Source organism: Phacochoerus africanus, chromosome 15 (assembly GCF_016906955.1).
Source record: "Phacochoerus africanus isolate WHEZ1 chromosome 15, ROS_Pafr_v1, whole genome shotgun sequence".
Lineage (NCBI taxonomy): Eukaryota > Metazoa > Chordata > Mammalia > Artiodactyla > Suidae > Phacochoerus > Phacochoerus africanus.
Window position 1 is genome coordinate 90,444,881 of NC_062558.1, and position 21,379 is coordinate 90,466,259.

General features: G+C 45.1%; 1 protein-coding gene across 1 annotated transcript in view; it reads right to left on the minus strand.

The window, feature by feature from the left end:
- VSTM4 (V-set and transmembrane domain containing 4) overlaps window positions 1–21,379 on the minus strand; it is an 89,098-nt gene that overhangs the window by 43,586 nt on the left and 24,133 nt on the right. Inside the window, exons 3-5 of the mRNA XM_047761402.1 lie at window positions 18,244–18,312; window positions 9,957–10,064; window positions 2,149–2,182 (exon numbers count right to left, since the gene is read on the minus strand). Of these exons, the coding sequence (XP_047617358.1) occupies window positions 2,149–2,182; window positions 9,957–10,064; window positions 18,244–18,312 (211 nt within the window). The remainder of the gene's footprint in view (window positions 1–2,148; window positions 2,183–9,956; window positions 10,065–18,243; window positions 18,313–21,379) is intronic.

Genomic DNA, 21,379 nt, shown 5'->3' on the forward strand with positions numbered 1-21,379 from the left:
CCTCTTGGTTGACTGTGTTGTTTAGAGCTTCAAAATTCTTGTTAATTTTCTATCTAGTAGGTCTCTCTGCTGCTGAGAGGGGATGTTGAAATTGCCAACCATAACTGTGGATTTATCTATTTCTTTCAACTCTTTCAGGTTTTGCTTTAAGTATGTTGTGGTTCTGCTATTTGATATGTACACATTTAGGATCTTTGTCTTCCTAGTGGATTGATCCTTTTATCATTATTTAATGGCCCTCTTTGAATCTACTAGGTTTATTTGCTCCAAAGTCTATTTTATCATGTATTAGTATACCCGCTCTTGATTTTGGGGGGTATTGTTAGCAAGGTATATCTTTTTCCATCCTTCCATTTCAAGCTACCTACATCACTATGTTTGAAATGAGTTCCTTGTAAAAAGCCTATATATAGGTCATTTTTTTAATCCACTCTGTCAATCTCTGTCATTTGACTATTTAAACAATTTGCATTTAAGATAAATAGTATGTCAGTACTTAAATCTACCATTTTATTATTTGCTTTCTATTTGTTTCCTGTGATTCTCATTCCTCTCTTTATTTATGTCATTTGACATATTTTAGGATTCTATCTTTGTTTCCTATACTGCTTTTGGGTATATCTTTTCATAGTTCTTTAATATTTGCTTTGACCACAGACTACTGGTAAAAACTTTCTATCACTTGAAGTAAAATGTGGGAATCTCATTTCTATTTAGGTCACTTTACCCTCCCCACTTTTGAGTATCATAATGCTTTTCTTGAGAATTAAATGATTTTTTTTATCATTTTTGTTTCCATCAGCAAATATTATTTTTAAACTCCTGAAGAGAAGAATAGTCTACTAATGCATCCTTATTTCTGCTCTCTTGATTTTTCCTTCTTCCTTACTAATGTGGCAAGATATTTTATTTTAAGAATTTCTTTTAGCTATTCTTTTAAGGTAAGCCTGATAGTGACAAATTCTTTTAGCTCCCCTTCATCTGAGAATGTCTTTATATTCCCTTTGCTCCTAAAGGATAATTTTGCTGAATATAGAATTTGTGATGGACAGTTCTTTTCTTTCAGTATTTGAAAAATTTGTCACTTCTTTCTGCCCTCCATAGATTCAGATGAAAAATGCACTACCATTCAAATTTGTGTTTCCCTGTAGGTAATGCATTGTTTCTCTCTTGTTGCTTTTAAGACTTTTTTTCTTTGTGTTTGTCTTTCATAATTTTCTTCTGATTACCTTTCAGAGCCCTCCTCTGTTTGTCTCTTATAGTATATCTAAGATTTATAGTTGTGCTTATTAGCAAGGAAGAGCAGGGAGGAATTGATCTAATCCATCCTGTCTGGACCAGAAATCTCAAATTTTTAAATACTATGAGTTGGCAGCATCTACTCTAACTAATATTACCTATGAGGTGTGTCCTGCCAGCTAAAAGGCTAGTATCTTAGTACATATACCACTAATGGCCACGTTCTGCAGAGTGAGGCATAGGACAAGCAGACATTGGTGAAAGAGGAATCAGGGTATTTGTGGTCAGAAGGCATCAAAACAGTTCAGTACAGCTGCCTGCCTCTTCCTACACAGGGACAGTCCTCCATGAGCTGGTGCCAAGCCTCCCCTAGCATGCATGTGGGGCAGCATGAGCCACATAGTCACTGGCCCTTCTGAGGGGTGATAGCCAGAGCATAAAATCTGGAAACATGAAAGTACTTGCAGAACACTTATTTTTAGGCCAATTTGTGAACTAATATGCAGACCTTCAGGTGAAGATATGAATTTAACCAACATCTTGGTAATATCAAAAGAAAGTGGAGTTCCCGTCCTGGCTCAGTGTTTAATGAACCTAATTAGTATCCATGAGGACACAGCTTTGATTCTGGGCTTTGTTCAGTGGGTTAAGAATCCGGCATTGCTATGAGCTGTGGTGTAGGTTGCAGATGCGGCTCGGATCCCATGATGCTGTGGCTGTGGTGCAGGCCAGCGGCTATAGCTTCAATTTGACCCTTAGCCTGGGACCCTCTATATGCCGTGGGGGATGCGGCCCTAAAAAAATATAAAAGACAAAAAAAAGAGAGAGAGAGAGAGAGAGAGAGAGAGAGAGAAAAGAAACTAAAATAGCAAAGAATTTTACTTGAAAAAGGGAAGAAAATATTCCTACCTGTTCTGAGGGCATTTCACCAAATAGTGTCTCACTGTGGAAGGAAGAAGAAATAGAAGATGGTAAATAAATGCTAGTTTAGATACATATATGCTCCAAGAATTACTAGGAAATATAGGTAGCTGAGTACTGCCCAGATGTTGGCACAAACTAGCTCTTAGGACTATTATTGGCCAACAAAACATTAGTCAAGGTGTCACAGCAGAAGCATAAAAGGTCCTGTGCCCTGAGGTTTGTGCTGTTTCTCTCTCTCATTGTAGGACACATTTTGCTACCCCAAGAAGAAGCCTGGCTAGCCTCTTGGAAGAGGAAACCACTGGAACAGACGCAAGTCATCCCAGCTGAGGCCCCAAAGCAGCCAGGCCCCAGCTGATCCACCCGCAGGCTGCAGCTGCATGAGTGATCCAGCTGAGGTCAGAACTACACAGCTGAGCCCAGGTCGACTTGCTGACCTGCAGAATTGTGAGCAAATAAAACAGTTGTTTTAAGCTACTACACTTGAAGCGATCTGTCATGCAGGTGACCAATGCAGGTTCCAAACCAGAGTGACAGAATCTCAGCTTTCAAGGGAGCTTTTTGGTTTCTCTGGCCCAACCCCCAATTAGTACCCGACCTCTTTCTGCATTCCATTTACTGAGTGCCTACTATATTCTGGATAATTTACAACAGTTCATATTAATCAACACTTCATATGTGCTTGGCACTATTTTAAACTTATTTTACAGGTCAGGTCAGTGTTCTTTTTCTTTTTTCTTTCTCTCTCTCTCTCTTTCTTTCTTTCTTTCTTTTTCTTTTTTTCTTTTTTTTGCTTTTTAGGGCCACACCCATGGCATATGGAGGTTCCCAGCCTAGGGGTCAAATCAGAGCTACAGCTGCTGGCTTATGCCACAGTAACACAGGATCCAAGCCAAATCTGCGACCTATACCACAGCTCACAGCAATGCTGGATCCTTAACCCACTAAGTGAGGCCAGGGATCGAACACTCGCATCCTCATGGATCCTAGTTGGGTTCGTTAACTGCTGAGCCACGCCGGAAATTCCAGATCAGTGTTCTTTAGTCTGGGGGTCACATACCCCTGGGGACACTTCAGAAGAGCAGTTTTAAGGGCATCCATTCCTGGATCCTCACCTCGCGTGGTACTCTTTCCTTAGAACTCATTCCCCTGGAACTTGCCTGAGGCCTGGTGGCATTCCTTCCCCTCCTCCCTGTTACATCATCCTTGCTACCTCCTAAAATCAAGGCACATTTCCCACCCATCCTGACTTGTACTATGGAGACCTGTCCTGGGGTAAAACCAGTGGGCACCAAACAATAAGTGATCTGAAATACTGGAGCCAGTGTTGAGAAAACAAAGGACTAATGACTGGGCAAAAGTTGATTGACTTTTCACTCAGGGGGAGGTTTCAAATATTTTGCTCTCAACAAGGACTCAAAAATGACCTCTTCCAGCCATCAGCTGGTAGAGTATTAAAATCATTTTTGATGATAGATCATTGTGACTTTCGACATATAACCTGGAAGCAGTTTAAGGTACTGAGTGATAAAAGAAAGCTTTATCGATTCCTGCCTCTTTTTTATATTGAATGAGGTATCTCAGAACTAACGCTTATTAAAACAAGGAATAGAAATGATGCCACAAAAAAAAAAAAAAAAAGGGAGTTCCCGTCGTGGCGCAGTGGTTAACGAATTCGACTAGGAACCATGAGGTTGCCGGTTCGGTCCCTGCCCTTGCTCAGTGGGTTAACGATCCAGGTGTAGGTTGCAGACGCGGCTCGGATCCCGCGTTGCTGTGGCTCTGGCGTAGGCCGGTGGCTACAGCTAGCCTGGGAACCTCCATATGCCGCGGGAGCAGCCCAAGAAATAGCAACAACAACAACAACAACAAAAAAGACAAAAGACAAAAAAAAAGAAATGATGCTGAACTCTATCACTTAGCAAATTCCTACAAAGGCCTATGAAATAAAAATTAAAATCCATCTCAATAAAAATGCATTTTTAATAAAATTCTACTTCTTATGATTATTATTTATCTAAATGTATAATATTTTTCTATGGCTTTAATTTTATGTTCATTTTCCAAATCTTACTAATTGTGCCATATTTACTAATAACTCAATACAGAAAAAAAAATAGCAACCAGAGACTTGTAGAGTGAGGAAATTTTAAAAATCTTACTTTAAAATTTTATATGCCTATTATTTACAGAGAAATATAGTTGGGTAATTAATAAAGAACTTTCAAAACAGGAGTTCCTATTGTGGTGCAGTGGAACCAAACCCGACTAGTAACCATGAGATTGTGGGTTTGATCCCTGGCCTCACTCGGTGGGTTAAGGATCCGGCATTGCCATGAGCTGTAGTGTAGGTTGCAGATGTGGCTCAGATCCCATGTTGCTGTGGTATAGGCCAGCAGCCATAGGTCCGATTGGACCCCTAGGCTGGGAACCTCCATATGCTGCGGATGAGACCCTAAAATAAGCAAAAAATACAAGGACTTACAAAACAAAAAATATATTCATGTAGGACAAAATTTTGTGGAAGAAGTAGATTGGAGATAAAAACTCAAGGAGAAAAGGTGACAACATAAAATTTCTAATAGCTAATGTTTATGGAGTCTTCTAAAATCAACAGATGTAGTTATTAAAGTCATGATATTTAGGTATAAAGGAGAGATTTAACATTTTAAGATGTCAATGCTTGCGATGCTCTTGAAATTATATCTTATTTATTTTATTTATTTATGATGAAAAAGTTTAGATGTCAACAACAAAAAATTCAACAGTGCATAGTTTTAAAAATGATTTTAGGAGCTCTGCCATCAAAAATGTTTGAAGACCACAGCTTCACACTCTGATTCAACCTTCCCAATAACCTTGCCATCACACCTATTTTACAGTGGAAGACACTGGGGCACAGAGAGGTTAAAGACCTTGCCCAAGGTCACACAGCTAGTATTGTGGACTGAGCAGGACCCCTTCAAAATTCATATATTGAAGACCTAAAAGCCAACATCTCAGAATACAACTGCATTTGGAGACAGGGCTTTAAAGGGGTGATTAAGTTAAAATGAGGTCATTAGGATGGGCCCTAATACAACATAACTGGTGTTTTTATAAGAGGAGATTAGGACACAGACATGCACAGAGGGAGGACCGTGTGGAGACACAAGAAGAAGGCCACCTATAAGTTTTGCCATGGCAGCCCCAAAAACCAACACACCTGGGGCGGGGCCAAGTGGGCAGCCTGACTGCAGTGTCCAGTTGTAACTTCTCTGCACCATCCTCAGAGGAGCTGGGCAGGTGGAGTTAGGGCTTCATAGATGAAGAAAGTGGGGCCTGAGAGGAGCAGCTTTGCCAGAAAAGGGGCTTGAATCTAGTCCCCTTTTTCACAGGGCTACTGGGGAGGCTTCCAAGCACAAGCACAGGAAGATGGTGCAATTCTGATGGGGCGTGAGCTTTCTCATATGCTCTGGAGACCTAGCCTGCATCTCAGAAGTGCTTGGAGGGTAGAGCTCATGCTGGGAATTGTCTGAGTATCTCTGACGCCTGGCTGCTGAGCCTTTCATCCTCCCCCAGGTCCCAGGGTCACCCTGTCTACAGTCACTCTATTTCATACTCGGCAGCCTCCTCCTCCACTGGAGGGGGCCCCCAGCTCCCTCTTTCTTGTAGTGGAAGAAAAGATCACAGGTCCTTTGATCCCACCACCATGGGGGAGAGCCAGTTTGCAGCAGGTAGATGTAGGTGCCTAGCAAGCCCTAGAAAGGGCCAGTTGTGCAGCCAGGGTTCTAGTACATCAGTGCAAACTAAAGGCGGATATCACAAACATGGGAGCAGAGACCAAAGGGTTAGACTCCTCTCCTTCCCTGTCTGGTTCCACGTATCTTCAAAGGTGTCTTTTTAAAAGCTCAAACATGGAAGCTACCCCAAAGCAGCAGGTCTGGACTAAGCCTCCTAGAAGCAAAGGCCTTTGAAACCAATGTGCTTGAGGAAGCAGTAGAGTAATTGAGGGCTTGGCCCTGGGCCACCAGGATTTCTCCTTTCCAGGGTGACTTTGAGCTGCAGAGGCTGTGGGAGGAAGTGCCAGGCACCCCGGGCCTAACAAAGAGCTGGGATGGAGACAGGCTCAGAGGGATGTGGAAAGTTGTCACGTGTGGGTGCACTTAACTCCAGCTCATGAGCAATGAGCACCCCAGGAGGGAAGGGCAGGGAGGCCTGGGTGAGGGCAGGGCAGCAGGAAGGGAGAGAGAAGTGGGCTGGCCCTCCAGTCCCAGGCTTCTGGGGATGGGCTATATTTATCTGGGACCCACTGGGGGACCACATCAGGATCAGGGATGGCTATTTTGATGTCCTCTTTTCAGACAGATATTGCTGAGGGAGCGGGAGCTGTGCAAGACTCTCCTGCTTCTCATGCAGGTGGAGTGGGGGTGAGAGGCTGGCTTTTCTGCATGCAGCCAGGATGCAGAAGGCCCAACACACACACACACATGCACACACACATGCATAGAAAACACGGAAATCATCCATATAACAAGGGGGTCTGGGCCCGATTTGATTGTTTGCATCCAAGGAGCATAGCTTATCTATGAGTTTCATTTTAAGAGAGTAATGGAATCATTTCAAAATATCTGTTGTAAAAGAGGGATGCTGAGTAGGATAGAATGAGGAAGGACTGGTTCTAAGGCCTTGCTGCTCAAAGTGAGACCTCCAAACATCAGGGTGGCACCACCTGGGATTTCATTAGAAGTGCAGGCATTCCCATCATGGCTCAGCGGGTTAAGAACCCGACTAGTATCCATGAGAACACAGGTTCGATCCCTGGCCCCGCTCAGTGGGTTAAGGATCTGGAATTGCCGTGACCTGTGATGTGGCTCAGGTCTGGCGTTACTGTGACTGTGGTGTAGGCTGGCAGCCACAGCTCTGATTTGATCCTTAGCCTGGGAGCTTCCATATCCCTCAGGTGCAGCTGTAAAAAGTGAAAGTGTAAAAGAGAGAAAGAAAGGAAGGAAGGAAGGAAGGAAGGAAGAAAGAGGAGGGAGGAAGGAAGGAATGGAGAAATGCAGAGTCTCAGGCCTGCCCACATGCTCTGAATCAGAATATGCATTTGAGCAAACTAGGTCTGCACCAGGGTTTGGGCAGTGCTGCTCTAAGGCACCAGGGTCCAAGTGAGGGGTAACTGCAGGCCTGACATGCACGGTCCTACCAGAGCTACAGGATGCTGGAGGTAGTTATACCAGACCGATACCAAGCCCCCAAGAAGCTGCAGGAGCTATGAAGTGCTGTCTGCTGAGGACCTCAGCAACAACCGTGTGGAAGGCTGAAGGAAAATTCCTCAGCAAGATTGGCTCCCAGATGGCTGAGGTTTTCTTGAACAGAAACACAGAGGCTGAGGATGGGGCTGGGTCAGGCTTTGCCACTCTCTGGTTTCAGGACTTGATCGCGCTCCCCAGCTGTGTCCTCTGTCATGGGAGCAATAAGGGCGGTCATTTGGGCTGGTAGTGAGGATTCACGAGGATGGAGGGGCCACAGCAGATGCTTAGGCCAAGCTATTGACAGCTGATGGGGCTTTTGGACACTGTGAGTAGGTGCCCAAAAGGCTGTCTGGAGCCCCCTCCAGGGGGGTGGGGGCAGCTAGGATCCGAGGTCTCAGTGGTTCTGTGGGAGGCCTGGAGTGTGTGTCCCAGTCTATCTTGTTGGCTTTGGAGGAAAAGGATGTCTCCTGAACGACCTATGTTTTTTTGTTTCCCTGGTCCTGCCCATGGCTGTCAGGGCCTGCAGCTCCAGGCAGATTTCTCTATCAGGCCCCTGAGCCCAGGCAGAGGTGCCTTTAGAGCAAAAGCAGGCCTGGAGACTGCCAGTGCCGCATCCAAACTCCAACAGCTGGGAGCAAAGCAGCTGGGAAACAAAGCCATTTGCCCACCATTTGTTGAGCAGCTGTCATGAGCCAAATTCCAAGGAGAACGGGTCAGATGCACGGTCCCTGCCTTACACACCATCCGCTGGAAGGGAGGCAAATGCATTTGCACATGCGTAACGTGTGCCAGGCGCGTATAAAAGCCATCAAGGGTTTGGAACAGGAGAAACGCCCGGGTACAGTGGATGAGGTGGGCTCAGGCATGGAGGGAGGTTCTAGGAACCCAGCACAGACACTCAGAGCGTGGGGGGGGGGGGGGTGTCAGCCGCGAAGGCCTGGTCTGGCTGGAGCTCTCTCTTGGCCTCCAATGCCGAGCATGCTGTCTGGAGCTCCACGCACCCCTAGGGGTCTCCATCACCCTTCACCCGGCTTGGGCCATAGCGGCTAACCTCTATGCACTTCCTTCTGCTTCTGGGTGCTGGGACCAAACAGAAGCCTGAGGTGTCTGGGGGTGGGGGGGCGGGGGATGGGAGCAGAGCGGCTGAGGAATGTGTGCTCCTGGCTCCTCTCTGCCCCCACCCCCGCCACCCATCTGGTGCTGCCTGAGTCTCTCTTCTCAGGCTCCTGTTGGTGACAATTCTCCCACAGCTGCAGTTCTCACAAGCTCCAGAAACCTCTCCTCCCCTTTGTCCTCTAAGGTTCCGGGTGAAAAGAGGACCCCATGGGTACTGGTCCCTGAGGCCTCCCTCTCCCTCCCTCCCTGGTCCCCTCAGCCCTACTGCACCTCGGGGGAGGGTCCCCTCTAAAAAACGCTGCTCAGTTTCCTGTTTGATTGTCCCTTAGGTCACGATTACCAAATCTAATACTTCCCAGCTTTATGACCTTGGACTAACAGTAATCATTATTATATATAACTAGAACCATATGTCACAGACACAGGACATTTATAAGGAGCCACAATGTGTTAACCTTTCTGTGTGTGTGGTTTTTTTTTTTTTTTTTTTAACTTAATCCTCACAACAATCCTATGAGCCCGGTATACTGCTGTTTTCCTCATTTATTTAGAGGGAGAAGGTGAGCCATCAGCTGGTAAATGATGAGTCACCATTTGAACCGGAGCTAGTTTAGTTTCAGAGCCCAGCTCTGACCCAGGTCCCCTCTGGGAGCTGCAGTGTCCCCATCAGTTTCAGAAATTCTGAAGAGGGGGACAGAGAGGAGGTATCTCAGAGGCAACTCACAGGGGCTGCTGAAAACGAAATGCAGAGGCTTGGCGAGAGGTGGGGACTGGAGAGAAAGAGGGCAGCCTTCACAGGGAGATAAGAGGCAGTGTCACAAGGACAGAAAGCACTAAGGAAGTGAGCAGGGGCTGGGGACAGAGGCCAGGGGACAGGGACATCCCCTGGAGGGGAAGGAGACAGACGGAAGTGAGCACTCAGACGGGAGGCGAAAAGAAGGGGAGGGGAGCCTGCCTGCTCCCATCTGCCCGCCGGGCACAGTGCCAGGGACTGCAGTTAAATTATATGAAGACACAACAACCTGCAATCTAAGCACAGTGGTGTTCATCCCGTTTCACTTAGGAAATGAGGAAACCAAGGTTCCGAGTGGTTAAGAAGTGTGTCTGAAAACTCAGTCTTAGGTGGCAGAGCCAGAATCAAACCTGGGGATCATCTGACTCCGCAGCCCGTCCCAGGGGAAAGAGAGAGGGGAGGGCCCTCAGAAACCGCGGAAGGAAGGGATTGGAGAAAAGGGGGACTGTAGGTGATGTCAACAGGGGCCACAGTTGATTTGAGTCAAAGGGAGACACAGCTCCTCACTCACTTGGCTTACCAGCCACAGGTAAGTCACCCCTGACTCAGGGTGTACTTTTCAACCAAAGTGATACTTTGCCCAACATCTTCCGCCTGTCTGTGGTCTGGGTGTGCTTCCACTCCAGACATGACTTTATCCGTTCTCTTACCTCTGGATTTCCTCTTGCTAAACAAAGACTGCCAGATGATGGTCAGGGTGAAGAGCAGGACGCTGAGAATCCCCACACAGCACACGAGCACGGCATACACGTAGAGATCTGAAAGGCAGGGACATGAGGGTGAGCCTCGGGACAGGCCACCCCAGAGGAGGGGGTCCAACTTAATACACTTCACACATTGCCAAAACTCAGCTCTCAAGGAACCGTGAGCCTAAATGGAAAATAGAAACAAACAGCAAACAAAGTCCTCTGAAAAAAAACAAAAAAAAAGAAGAAAAATCTTTGGGATCTAGGGCTAAGCAGAGAATTTTTAGACTTGACACCAAAAGCACCCTCTATATAAGGAAAAGTTGGTAAATTAGGTTTTACCAAAATTTAAAACTTTGGCTCTGTAAATACCCATATGAAGATGATGGAAAGACAAGCACCAAGATGGGGAGAAAATATTTGCAAACTGTATATCTAAAGAGAATAAAGAGCAGAATCTAGAGCATAAAGAACTCTCAAAACTTAACAGTGAAAAATAAACAATCCTGAGAGAAAATGGGCAGGAATATACAGAGGCATTTTACCAAAAAGAATATGCAAATGGTAAATAAGCACATGAGAAGATGGTCAAATTGTTCTTTTTAGCCATTAGAGTAGTGTAAGTTTAAACCACAATGAGATAGCTCATATACCTGTCAGAACGGCTAAAAGAAAAACTAGGACAATACCAAATGCTGGCAAAGATATGGATAAACTGGGTCACTCAGACATTGCTGGTGGAGAATGTAAAATGGTGCAGCCACTCTGGAAAACAGTTTGGCAGTTTCTTAAAAAAAATACACCTACAACTACCATGCAACATGGCAGCAGCTTTCTGGGGGTATTTGTTCAGAGAAATAAAAACTTAAGTTCACACAAAAACCTGTATGTGTATGTCTGCAGCAGCTTTATTCATAATAGCTGCATACTGGAAACAGTCCAGATGCCCTTTGATGGGTAAATGGGTAAACAAACTGTGGTCCATCCACACCATGAAACACTACTCAATGATAAAAGGAAACTAACTATTGGCCCAGACAGTTATGCAGAGTGAAAAAAAACAATCCCCCAAAGTTACATGCTTTATGATTCAATTTAGATAACGTTTTTGGAATGACAAATTGATAGACGTGAAGAAGAGATTCATGATCACCAGGGTTATTAAGGAGGGCATGGATGGGAGAAAGATGGGTTCTGCTGTCAGGGACCCGTGCAGTGCTGGGAATGTTCTGTGTCAAGGTCAATATCCTGGTTGCAATGTTACAGTTCTGCAAGATGATACCATTAGTAGAAACTGGATAAAAGGGTACCAACTGGTACGAGGAATCTCTCTGTATTATTTATTAGAATGATATGTTAATCTACAGTTATCCCCAGATAAGTTTGTTCTATGTTCCAAAAATTATATCATGTGCATGAATATCTCAGTTCAGGCTGCTCTAACAAAATACCATAGAATGGGTGGCTTATAGGACTGCATTTCTCACAGTTCTGAAGACTAGGAGGTCTAAGATCAAGGCACTGGCAGATCCACTGTCTGGTAAGGACTCTTCCTGTTTTGGAGAGGTCGTCTCTTGTTATCCTCACATGGAGGAGAGCAGAGGAAGAGCAAGCAAGCTCTCATGAGGCTGCCTTTTGATAAGGACACTAATCCCATTCATGAGGGCGCCACCTTCATGCCCTAATCACCTCCCAAAGACCCTACCTCCTAATAGCACCACGTTAGGGCCTGGGCTTTCAATATATGAATTTGAGGGGACATGACCCTAACAATATACATCCATTTCTTAAATTCCAGTGATCAACCTTATCATCGATCTAATTGATAAAATGCCTAAATTCCTCAGAAAGCGAAAGGGAAACCAGAAGCATTATGTTAAGCTCCTATGAAGACCAAAGCTGCAGATATTTGAAATTCATAAATGTTTGAAGGTAGCAAACATATTTCTCTGCTGACTTAAATTTTTTTAGCCAATAGATATATTCATCCTGGTCCTATACATACAAGAAATACAACAATGAACATCCAAAGATCTTCTGGTCAAGAAATCAGTAGGCTCTGTGGTATGTGAACCATAGAAATATGTGCCCAGGACCAGGAACACACAGAGGAGGAGTCCATCCAGCTTGGGGAGGTTGGGAGGGGCTCCCCAGAGGACTGGACCTCTGTAGTTAAAATAACACAGAAAATGCAAAAATAGGGAGAGAGAATAAAAATAGAGAGGAAAAAAAACAGAAAAATTAGTCATCAGCCATCCATCACTCTGAGGTAACTACTGCTAACATCTGTGCACTTTTATGATGTATATGTATATACTTTTAAATTAAGATCACACTTTCATATCTTGCTTTTTCTTTGAAGCTCATTTTCTCATTAAGCTGTCTTCAAAAAATTATTTTAATTTTGAAAACTACGACAACAGTTTGTCACGTTAATAGATCATCATGTGTGACTTAATAATATCTTATTGTTGGTTACTCACAGTGTTCCTAACTTCCCCATAATAAATGATTCTGTGATGAGCATCCACAATCTTAAACCTAATAAGTCTCTCACATCGTGTGCTCAAGATTAAAGTTCCTAGAAGTAGAACTGCTGAGTCAGCAAGAACGCACATTTCCTAAAGCCCTCAGGACTGGAGAAGCAGTTGGTTAAGTCCTTAAGTTGAAAAACGAAGCCTGCTGGGGTGGCTGGCTTCAGGGCTGAGCCTGCAGGTCAAGGAGAGAGAAGGCTGGGAATGGGATGGGATCAGACATCCAGGGTTCCCTGGACTCTCCCCCTGGCTCAGGCCCTCACCCCAGAGGCCAGGGGTGGTCTCTGCCCTTGCAGCGTCTCCCGTGGTTTCACGCTCAGACAGCATTTTCACTTAAGCTAGTTGGAGTAGGTGTCTTAAAAGGCAACACAGAAACCTGGGCTGAAAATAAGCTAAGGAGAAAGCAGAGCCGAATAAGGCTGCAGGTGAAGGGAGCACCTGCGCTGGCAGTTAAGGGGGCAGGGCAGGTGGGTGGGAACCAGGAAGTGCCTACAAAGGAAGCAAGAGCCAGTCACAGGAGCCAGGGAGGACTGGTGACCATCCTAGAAGCCTGGAGAGTAGAACGTTATAAGAAAGATGCCCAAACAGCATCAAGTGCTGCTGGAAACACCCCACTGGGCTTTCCCACTAGGAAGCTACTGGAAAAATCCTGGAGGAAAGCCCATTCAGTGAGATGGCAGGGAAAAGCCGGATAACAGGGGTCAAGAAGCTCAATGGGGTATGAGGAGATTGAGAGGGAAATAGAGAAAACCCTCTCCTCTAACTAAGATCAAACTGCCTTTCTAATTAGATGCCTGCGTCTTGGATGTGTGGGCTTTGCACATTCATACGACAGAAAATCCTGTGAGTGGGACACAGGCTTGGGCCTCCATTTAAACAGCATGAAACTCTCAGGGACAGAGGTCACAGACTGGGACTCATGACAGGATACAGGACGGGCCAGAATGCAGAGAACATATGGCCAGAACTGGATTTACACACCGTTGAGCAAACTACTCCGGGAATAGGACTGCGGAGCCATGTCTGGCACGAGAGGCTGGGAAACAATGTAGTCACCATGCCAGGCAGACAGAATGGGAGCTGGTGGGCACAGCATCTGCCTCAAAGGGCTTCTGAGATGCAGGCCCCCAGACCAAAAGGCCACGGCAATTCCGCTTCCGTCCTGGGATGGAGAGAAAAACTCTCCTCCTGAAGTTTCTGTGCCACTGGAGCACAGCGGTCTAACCCACGAGCTCCCCTCTTCCTCAGGACTGTTTCTTTGGTTTCGGGACTGTAGGAATCAAAGGGGGACAATGTCACAGCGAGACTCTCCCACAAGAGTCCCCAGAAGGACACTGCAGACATCTGTGGCCCACTCTCAGGCAGGAGGCAAGAGGCTCCGAGAGGCCCACGTGATGGTTTCAAAGCACAGCCTTCTCAACATGGCACAGAGGGGGCCTCCGCAGGCAGCCGTGGCTACAGAATCATAAAACATCTGGCCAGTCCGGAAGGCTCAGCTACACCGCCAAACGCATAGGCCCTGCGGCTGTGCACACTGGCCAGCAGGCACCAGCCGACCGCACAGGAGTCCCCACGGGCCTAGGATGGATCATGCCTGCTCTCTGTTATATTCTTGAAGCCACAGAAACATTACAAAGTGTCACCTTGTAGGAAGAGAAAAAGCTCAAAAAGAACACCAGAGTTTCCCTGGATTAAGCAGCAGACAATACCCCAAAGTTCTGATTTTCTCCTCTGTTCCAAGCATTCCTTTGCTGCGTAAAGGCAACTGCCCTGCTGTTATCTACTCAGAATGCTCGAACTGCCTCCTCTGTCTTTCTCTGAAATCAAAGGTTAAACCCTGAGCCATTTAAGACAGGGTCGCAAATGCCTAACCTCCATGGATACCTTCTGGCAGCAAGTTAGAGCCGAGCTGTGCTCAGGCGACACAGGCAGCCACAGGGCAGCTCCAGACACCATTCTCAGGCTGGAATACCTGCCCCAAGTTGCCCTATCTTCCTGCCTAACTTTCACCTTTCATGTAAACACCTCTTTAATTATAAATGTTGGTTTTATAACTCAGACCAGGTTTTAAAACTCATATCAGGTCAAACAACACTTGCCCTGAGGCTGAATCCAAGCCTTCAGGTCCAGATTGAACAAAACATCTGTACTTAACCAAATCCGGGCTTAGCTTTTAAGATACCACCTCTACCTGAACACTCAAAATAATTCTAAAAATCTCATTTTGTTCTCCGAATTCATTTGCGGTTTCCTCTCCTGCCATTGGTCTTCCAAAGGCACCAATGTCATTGTCAGACTCAACTATAAGCTGCCATGCAGAAAGCATCTCCCCACCGCCCCCAGTCCAGGCCTCCCCAAAGCAGATGGTGAGGCCGGCGGGCTGGAGGGATGTGCACACGGCAGGGAGGCCAAGGCGGGGTGCACAGTGTGTGCAAGCCAACTCCCAACGTCCCAGAAAGCCATGCCACGCCAGGCCAGGCAGGGCAGAGCAGCCCCCATGAAAGGCAGACGGTGCACCTGTTGCCGGGCAACCCTGATGCCGGCTGGAGTATTCAGCATGGCTTTGAAACCCAGTGACCCCAGCATTCTTCGGCACAGTGAAGGAACCCAATCCCCCCCACCACCAGAAAATCCATAGAGGCAACGTCCATCCTCTACATTTCCAGGGCAAATACAAAGCCTAGATGGTGGTTCTGTCGTGAAAACCTCGTACTTCTACTAATTTTTTTATCTAGCTGGTAATAACATCTTGCTTGGGGAGAAATACCTGAGCAATAGCCCAGAGGGATTTTAACTCACTCCAGCATCTCGCCAAGAGGCCTGACAAAGCTTTTTTTCTTTTTGTGCTGCTGGCGCGCAGCCAGGCCAGGCTAAGCCCCAGGAGGATGGATATCCGTCCTCAAGCCCTGCTGCAGCTTTCCTCTCTAGGAACAAAAGGGCAAAGGCCTGGGATCAGGCGCCAGGGAATTTCAACTGCACCCCTGACCTCGCCAACACTGCGGCTGGGTTAAAAAAGCAAAACCCACAGATGCTGCTGCTGCCGAAATCACAGGGAAAGAGCACTTTGGAAGCAGCTGCTCCGAGGCAGGATCCAGAGCGGGAATTCCAGTTCTGCTTTTCTGAAGGGACCTGCTTCTCTGGGTTGAGAAGACAGTGCATGTTGGGCTACAGATTTTGTGTTCAGTTAGGTCAAGAGTAATCCTGATATTTTGTAGCCACATGTGAATCAAAAAATATGATTAATTAGACAAAGTGTTTTAGAGATGCTGATTATGCCACAAGGTGTGTGGGGACTAAATGCTATAATCCTTCCAAATATATAAAGTCTTGGGTTTTGTGCCACAGTTTGTTTGTTTGGCTTTTTAGGCCATACCCGCAGCATTTGGAAGTTCTCAGGCTAGGGGTCAAATCAGAGCTACAGTTGCCTGCCTACACCACAGCCACAGCAATGCCAGATCTGAGCCACGTCTGTGACCCACACTACAGCTCATGGCAACGCTGGATCCTTAACCCACTGAGTGAGGATAGGGATCAAACCCACATCCTCATGTATCCTAGGTGGGTTCATTACCACTGAGCCACCCTGGGAACTCCCTATGCCACCGTATTTTGGTACAGTCTTCATACCACTTGTATCAGAAATACCCCAAGCCCTGGTTAAGTGCAAATTCTTTGATCTCTTCCTAGCTGTAATGACAGATTCTTGGGGGCGGGGAGCGGGGGGGGGGCAGCCCAGAGTCTGCCATCCCCCCCCCCAAGGATATCCTTATGCATTTGATGAGAAACAAGGCTCCTGCTGACACACCTGCCAGTGACCCACCTTAGGGAGCCCCAGGACATCTCCAGACTCCCACCCCTTCCCAGTGCCTATGTCATAGGGCAGCCTCAGAAACTTGGATACCTCAACTGCTGTTTCTACTCCTTCAGTCTATGAGGAGGAAAGTCACTCAACCCTTTGCTAACAAATAGGCATTCACTGACTGAGAGGCTAGGGGAAGGAATCGGGGATTATTTTACTTGGAGAAGGTCATCAAGTAAAGAAAAAGCCATCTACAAAATGTGCAGAAGAAAGAGCAAAGAATACAAAGAATCACTGTTAAAGTGCAACCTGAGAAATGCAATATTTATGACTGCAGAACAAAACAATAAATCCTAATGGCCTACCTAAGGGACATCTTATGGTTTGCAAACCATGTTTGTAATTACAGTTACATTTTTCTAAGAGAGAAAGTGCCTCGGTCCATTGCTTTTTTTATTTAATTGTATTGGAGTAGAGTTGACTTACAATGTTGTATTGGTTTCAGGTGTACAGCAAAGTGAATCAGTCATACATATAAACATATCCATTCTTTTGTCCCATGCAGGTTATTACCAACTATTGAGCAGATTTTCCAGTGCTATACAGCAGGTTCTCATTAATCATCTATTTTATACAATCCACTGCTTTTAACTAGCTCCTGGAAGAGGTAGGTGTGAATCCAAGGGCTCTCCCCCAAGGGCAAGCTCTCGTGCAACCACACCTGTTGAATTAACAAAAGGTAAATCCCCAAAGCACATACGTCTCCTTAGATCCCCTCAGAAAGGTCCACCCATCATCAAAAAATGCAATGCCTTCACAAGATGTCATCCTTCACAATTTCCGGATCACAGTGATCACATCTTAACATCAATCTGTTTTGTTTTGTTTTGTTTTTACTGGTTATAGGCTCTGCCTGAGAACTCACGAAGTACATTTCTTTCATTGCTACGGTCCTCATCCTCAACCACTTTACAAAAATAATTTCTGTGAATTTGCCATGCACTAGGCCATACACTTTCTCAACTCGGACACTCTTGACTTTGGGGGCCAGATAATTCTTTGTTGTCAGGAGCTGACCTGTGTGTTGTATGATGGATGTGTAGCAGCATCCTTGGCCTCTACCCAATAGATGGCAGGAGCACCAAAATGCTAGTTGTGGCAACCACAAATGTATCCAGATGTTGGCAGATGTCCCCTAAAGGGACAAAATCACCTCCTGCCTCAGCTCCAGTCTGAGTGTACATCAGAGTCACCTGGAGATCTTGGCCAGGTACCCCAAGATTCTGACTCCATACGCGAGGGTAGCATCCAACACAGTGCATCTGCAGCAGTCTTGTAAGTCATGCTAATGCTGATATCATGCTGCTGCTGCTGCTGCTGCTGCTGCTCTGGTACCAGCTTTAGGAAACACCTCTCTAAGGCCATGGCTACATGCTGACATCACATGAAGAGCTTTTAGCAAGTTCTGACTCAATGGGAATCTCTAGAGATGTGGTACAGGTATCAGGGTTTTTAAAGCTCGCAGGTGATTCTAACATGGATTGAATAGTCACTTGCTTAAGATTCACAAATGTTTCCCGAATCCCTTAAGAAACCTGAGATAAAATTAGTCACAGTAGATCTACTTTGCATTTCTATATTGAAGATCCCTCCCTTATATCACTTAGGAGTAGGAATTTTGGAACAAAACAAACAACCCCAAATTGTGCAGATTGGAGCTTTTACCTCTACTCTTTCAAAACCCACGGACTGATACCATCAGACATTCCCAACCTACTTTTCCATAAGTTTGGGGCAAAAAAACCATTTGATGTTAGGGCCAAACTAAGAAGTCAGGGTCCTTTCTTCCTAGTCGATTCCCTTCCTATTATTTAAAAGTGAGGCTGCATCTTATAATAGAGAAATAAGCAAGCATTACCTTCAAAAAATGCCCAGGTCTCTTTCTTTTTCTCAAAGGATGAATCTTCAGAAGCTTTGAGGGAAATCACTGTAAGACAAAAAAAGAAATGGCCTAGAATGAAATGGAGTAGCTTACGGAGCTGGCGCACCTCAGTGCAAAATATTATCATATGGTATATACAGCTCTTACATTTATAAAGTAATTTTCACATTTGCAAAACCACATTAATTGTCACAACTCACTTGCTGGGAAAAGGCACATGGATTTACATATAACAACTAAGAGACCAGAGAGGGGAATTAAGTTGCTGGGACTAAGTTCAGTAGAAGTCCCATTGGCCCATACACTTGTTCCCCAGGGAGAATTCCAAGAACCAAAACACTCGTTTTTTTACCATTTTAGTGGACATCTTTCCAAAATGTAGTGTATTTGCCTGGGTATCCCTAGATAGAGAGGCCTGAGATCATCTGATGACTCAGGGTCAGTACTCTGAGCACCATTCTCCATGTTAAGTCGGTCACACAGCAGCAGGCATCTGACTTTGAGAGTATTTTGTCTACTATCCATCAGTGGTTGAGCCCTGAATTCCCTGCGCCTGCTTTCAACAGTCAGGGAAACAGAATTGAGTCGCACTGGGTTAAACCTTGAACTTCATACTAAAGAGTCTGGAATCATGGAAAGGTTCCACGCATGGGGATAACATAATCTGAGGCAAAAATCTAAAAATTAACCTGATGGAAAAATGAAAAATGCCAGGGAATGAGAATATTGTCCAACAGAACTTTCTGAGATGATGGAAATGTTCTATGTCTGCACTGCACATACAGCAGCCACTGGCCACATGTTTCTACCAAGCATGTGAAACGCGGCTTGTCCACATGGGACTAAGGAACTGAGCTTGTAATTGTATTTCATTTTAATTAATTTAATTTTTTTTTGCCTTTTGTTTGTTTGTTTTGCTTTAGGGCTGCTTTTGCAGCATATGGAAGTTCCTGGGCTAGGGGTCAAATCAGAGCTGCAGCTGCTAGCCTACATCACAGCCATAGTAATGCAGGATCCTAGCCACATCTGTGACCGACACCACAGTTCACGGCAATGCCAGATCCCTGACCCACTGAGCGAGGCCAGGGATCAAACCTGCATCCTCATGGATATTGGATGAATTCATTTCCACTGAGCCCCAAAGGGAACTCCTCATTTAAATTTAAATAGCTACACGAGGTCAGTGGCTACCACAACAAAGAGCTCTGGAGAGGAGAATCTGGAGCCCAAATAAAAAGACAAAGGTGGTTGGAATAAAAATTACATCAACATGAGAGGTAAGGAATATGGCAAAGATGATCTGAAATTTTAACTTGACTTACTGCCTCTCCCACAAAGAGATATAATAATATAATAATAATTATGTTATTATTGTCATGGATTCCAATTCTGAATTGTCCATTTTTATTTTTCTCCAGCACTTGCACTGGGCATTTCCTACTGATCTGCCACACAGATCACTAATCTTCTCTTCACCTGTGTCTAGCCTGCTGTTAAACCCACCTATTAAGTTTAACATTTCATTAATGTTTCTTTTTCAGTTATAGATCATCTTTTTAATTCTTTGCTAAATATTCTGGCTCTCCAGTGAATATCTCCAGCATGTCATCTATTTTTTCAATCATATATTATTTTAACATACATGTCTGATAACTTTCACATATGCATCACCCATAGGCTTATTTCTGTTGTTTTGGATATTGTCCCTTGACAAGCCTGATAAATTTTTTTTTTGTCTTTTTGCCATTTCTTGGGCCGCTTCTGCAGCATATGGAGGTTCCCAGGCTAGGGGTCTAATTGGAGCTGTAGCCACCGGCCTACACCAGAGCCACAGCAACACGGGATCCAAGCCGCATCTGCAACCTACACCACAGCTCATGACAACACTGGATCCTTAACCCACTGAGCAAGGCCAAGGATCGAACCCACAACCTCATGGTTCCTAGTCAGATTCGTTAACCACTGTGCCACGATGGGAACTCCCTGATAATTTTTTTTAATTGAATGCCAGACATGGTATATGGAATATCATGGACTCTAGATAAAATTTTATTTTCCTGGTAGGAAACTAGAGTAGGGGTATGACCACCTAGTCCAATGAGGGTTTGAACTATTTAGAAGCTGGGTTTTAGTTTTTATAGGGCATAGTCTATCTCGGATTTGCCCTTACTTCAGGTATTCCCAGGAGAAAGCCTCAGGTATTTATCACAGCCCTTCCAATTTTCATCTCACTGTTAGAACTGCCAGAAGCTCCACTTGGCTCCTAAAAAACCTGATTTGTCACTCTCTGCATAACTTTTGTCAACAAGTGCTGCTTAAGAATGGTTGAATTTCTTAGACTTAGGTGTCTCTGAAATTGAGCTCACTCACTGTGCTTCTCTGTACAATATCAATCTAAGTAGTCCTTCAGAGAACAATTAAGATAGTTGAAATATATATGCACATATATAATTGTGTAATTATGTAACACAAATATATTTATGAAATATAAATAAGTAATTAGGAAAGCTGAGATATAGATTTTTTTTTCAGCTTCTCTAATTGTTCTCAGAAGGAGGGCTTCGTTCTGCTACAAGCTAGTCTGACCTCAGTGGAAAAGAACACCTTTCTCAGTGGAACCTAAATTCCTTAAAACTAGAAACTGGTTATATTCCTTAAAACTGGAAGCTTTTACCTCCATATCACCATCTTTTGGCACACTGCCTGGCAGCTGGTAGGTGTCCAGGAAATAAATGAATGATCTGTTTCTTTGGTCCCACAAAGGAAGCAATCTAGACAACCAGGAATGAACTCTTAGTGGATATTTGGTCTTGTATGCGATGGTAGATACGTCAGACAATTTGTCCGTCATCCTTCCTGCTTAATGTGCCTGCTTACTGTGTACTCAGAGCCCCTGTAATCTGCTTACTTCCAGAGCAACTAGTCAGATGCTCCCTTCAAGAATTTAAGCTAAGAAACAGAGCACATCTAGTGGCTGTAGGCCCTGGGGTTGAAAAAGCCTGCGGACTTTGGGATGGGCAGCCACGTTTGGAAAACAGGTGAGCTGAATGGAACAGAGGGCAGAATCTTCAGGAGAAGTGGAGGTGAGAGGCCTCGATCTTGATGGCCCTTT